At 41.2% G+C, this 3,907-nt stretch overlaps 1 protein-coding gene across 5 annotated transcripts in view; it reads right to left on the bottom strand.

Moving 5' to 3' along the window:
• The window catches only part of ntm (neurotrimin), a 537,242-nt gene that overhangs the window by 163,925 nt on the left and 369,410 nt on the right, over positions 1-3,907 (bottom strand). For 2 of the 5 annotated variants that reach the window (XM_032534314.1, XM_032534316.1), the window contains exon 1: positions 1,038-1,638. In XM_032534314.1, coding sequence (XP_032390205.1) covers positions 1,038-1,210 — 173 coding nt within the window. In that variant the 5' untranslated portion in view covers positions 1,211-1,638. Of the gene's footprint in view, positions 1-1,037; positions 1,639-3,907 lie in introns of those variants that run through there. The other 3 variants (XM_032534315.1, XM_032534313.1, XM_032534317.1) reach the window with 3 other exon arrangements.

Raw genomic sequence — 3,907 nt, 5'->3', positions numbered from 1 at the left:
GGGGTGACATTAGAGAAGAAACAGCCTACATTTACCATCATATGGTTGGAGGACTTGTTAGCTATTAAAGAAATCCGATTGTATGCATGGTCATCAATTTGGTTGACTTGCTTCATCTGCATTCAGTAGTGAGGCAAATCAGTTGTTTTTTTTCATTTTGAGACCACGCACCTGTGAATGCTCTATTTGGACATAGAACCTTAGCCTATGCATCACTGATGTGTGTGTGTGTGTGTGTGGGCATTTTTAGTCTGTCAACAAGAAAAGCCTGGAGAAAATGCCAATCATGGTGTCTAGACGGACTTCCCTGTCACTTCCTTTACACTCATTTATTTCACCACACAATGTGAGAGCGGAACAGCAACACTTTAGCCATCAACTGTCCAACTGTGCCCCCATGCCCCCAACCACCCACACATCACATCTTACCAACTCCCGGTATCAAAGAAAAGCCCTTCTTTTAGCCATTGTGATTACTTCTCATGTTACATCGGCAATTCCCTGACAGCACTTGAAAGCAACATAAATCCTTCAATGTCCAGTAAGCCTCTTGAGGAGGGGGGGAGGAGGGGAAAGGTCACCACACACAAGCTCCCATCTCGAGACGTTGCTAGTCCGTCCATTTCCCCACCCGCAGTAACTGTGGGTTGTTTTTTGTTTTTTTTCCACCTGCGACATCCTCTCTCGGTTCTCAGCGCACACTACCAAGTCTCTCTTTCCAGAAACACACTTTTCCCCTCCGTCCGCCGTTAGTTCTGCGCCGTCACACAACAATTAAAAGCGCTAAGTCTCTCGTTAACGGCTGCTAAAGATTAGCAGAGTATCGCTTTGAATTGAGTGTTTTCCGCAGACTAATCCTCTGAAATCCCCTCTCTTTTACCAACGGCGGGAACACGATAAAACAAACAACACTTCAGCCATGTCTCAGTTTCTCACTCGAATTAAAGCCTGCAGGTAACAGACAGGCAGCTCTCAACTTTCAAGCTAGCAACAGCGGCAGGAGGACAGTGTGGAAAAAAAATGAAATATGGACTCACCTGAGAAAGACCGTCTCTCCTTGTCGGACGGTGATATTGTCCATCACTTTGTTGTCGGATTGAGAATCCCCTTGGCTGCGGACTGGCAACCCTGCAGGCACAAGAAGCAAAATCCTCAGGGAGAGAAGAACTGTGCATTTGGAAAAAGCGACAAAGTATCCCCGGACAGACATCGTCTTCAGCCAAGATGGTGTAGAAAAAAAACAAAATCCCACAGCGAGAGAATGAGTCCGTTTTTCTTCCCGTAAACGGTCCCGTGGAGTTATTTACCAGTACATTAGTGTTAATCCAAATCTCCTCGCCAGGTAGCCGCGGTGTGCAGGTGGGAGGGGGGGGGGGAGACACTCACCCTATCCGCCTGCACTATGCACAGTTAGCGCTTGGTTTCTCCCTTTCTGTCCCTATGACTTTACCAAGTTCTTTAACATGACAAGTCCACGGACGCTTGACATAGATAGCCTTTAAACTGGTATTCGGCAGCCTGAGTAAGCCAAGAAATTAAAACTGGGCGGACAACAAAAAGGCACGAGAGTCATATTTAAGCGAGAGAGCGGTGCAAGTTTGTGATTCGAATCGGTTGTCACCGAGTTGTCTGTCGGTGCTTATCCGCCTGGCTACGTCACTGACGGCCGTCTGTGTAGTGATGAGAGCAACGTGGAGGATTTCAATTTTTATCAAATTTTACATCCTTGAGTCTAAATTCCGAAATAATACACCTAACTTCATTGAGCTTTGCCATTAAACACTAGTCGTACTATATCCTGTTGCAGTAAGAAGAAGGCTGTAAGAGCGCGCGCGCACACACACACACACACACACACACACACACACACACACACATTTGTGTAGTCTAATCTTTCTTTTTAGATAGATAGATAGATAGATAGATAGATAGATAGATAGATAGTTATTGATCCCAATAAAATTGGAAATTGCAGTGTTACAGCAGCAAAATCAGCACAGATATACAGAATATAACTATAAATAAAATACTAGGATACAATATACATACATACAATATACATGAAATAATAATAGGATAAAATACAAGAACAAATATTTAAATATGTACAAGTTGGGAAAACAAAACAGTGCTACTATATGATAAATATGTCGATGTTTATGTAGATGTAGATTATTTTTTAGATTATTACTATTTGTTGTCTGCCGCGCCGGCTCAAAATCTCATGAACTGGAATGAGCTAGAGACATAAAACTTGGGGGAATAACTGGAAATGGTGTGCATGTGCTTCTGTAGAAATATGTGGCCAATCGGCCACATGGTGGCGCTGTAATTAAGGCTTCAAAATGCAAGCTTTGAAAGGCCACGCCCCCCACACCTGAAGTCCGATTTACTTGAAATTTCTCACACAGGTGCAGCTTAATGTGCTCTCCAAAAAGCCTCAAGGAAATGTAACCCTCATGTTGTCCTCGGGATAAATTGCCCCGTTTTCCTACATCAATGTTCTTTTTAACTACACAAGACGTCGGGTGTTCCTTTAATTTTAGTCTAAATAATTCCTAATTTCTGTTTTTCTGACTCAAACATTAGGTACAAGTTCCTATAAATGAGGTTTATTGACCATAAATTCCAAAAATAACTGTAAAACTAAAGTTAATAAGTAACTGTTAACGTAGTGTTGAAAACGTCAATGAAAAAAGTGTCAAAAGTGTTGGAAAAAAGGGACAAAAACGTAAAAAAGACATCGATAAAAAGCGTCAACAAAAGTGTTGATTTTCAATTTTGACGGGAAGGCAACACAAGGGTTAAGGTCCGCCTAAAAAATCTTTCCGCCATTTTGAATTTTTTGAAAACCCCATTTTTGAGATCTCCTATACCGTTGCTCCGATTGCCACTAAAGTTTCAGTGAATCATCAATGGATGAAGCTTATTAAAAGGGGTTTAAAACATGTCCATATCTCAATTACCTTTCCAGGTAGCCTACTGACCAATGAACTTTGAAAGGGGCGTGGCTCCCGACAGAAATTAACATAAATCATCAACAGTAAGGCCAATCATCACAAAACTCATAAGTGCCCCAGATATACCCAGACAGTTTTATATACAGTAAACACGCCACTAGGGGGCGCTACAAGCACAAGATAGGTGAGTGGCATTACACACATTTTACTATAAATTCCATATTCATGGGCCAATCATCACAAATCTATCAGGATATTTCCTCTTAAGTACGTGAACCACACCCTTCATTCAAACTGAACACCAGGGGGCGCTAAAATGCAAAAAACAAACTGCAGGTGATAGGGTGCAAATCAGGCCATAAATGACTAAATGTTTGTCCAATCAACACAAAACTTCCAGGAAATGTCTACATAATGACCTCACACATACACTGCAGGTCTCATTCAAATTGACCCCTAGGGGGCGCTTTAAATGCACAATACCTGGACGTGGAATGACGCAAATCAAGGTTTGAGCTTGGAATCGCAGCTTACGTCTTTAATAGCAATAGTTTTTGTGTTTTGTGTGTTGAAAATAAATGTTTTTGACAGATCAGTTGTAGGCATTTTAAACAAAGTGCACTGTTCGTCCAATCGTTACAAAGCTTTATAACGACGTTGGAGCACATGTGTGAAATTACTTTGAAGTCGCTACTGAGAAAAAAGGTTTGAACCTCTCAGCTATATAATTTTTTTGTATTTCCCCTGGCGTACTTGACCTGTTTGTATTGTATACACTTGTAACTCTATACTTGATGCTCAATAAAAAAAAGAGCGCAAAATGGACTCATGTTTGCATCAAATGTACAATAACCTCATACATAAAAAAATGGGCATATACAGGAACATGTAATATATATAATGCAGGCAGTGGCAGTCAGTCTGCTTTGGAGTATTTATGAATGAAA

Source organism: Etheostoma spectabile, chromosome 13 (genome assembly GCF_008692095.1).
Source record: "Etheostoma spectabile isolate EspeVRDwgs_2016 chromosome 13, UIUC_Espe_1.0, whole genome shotgun sequence".
NCBI classification, from domain to species: Eukaryota; Metazoa; Chordata; class Actinopteri; order Perciformes; family Percidae; genus Etheostoma; species Etheostoma spectabile.
The sequence above is the reverse complement of the archived record's forward strand: the minus strand, read 5'-3'. Positions and strand labels throughout refer to the sequence as shown.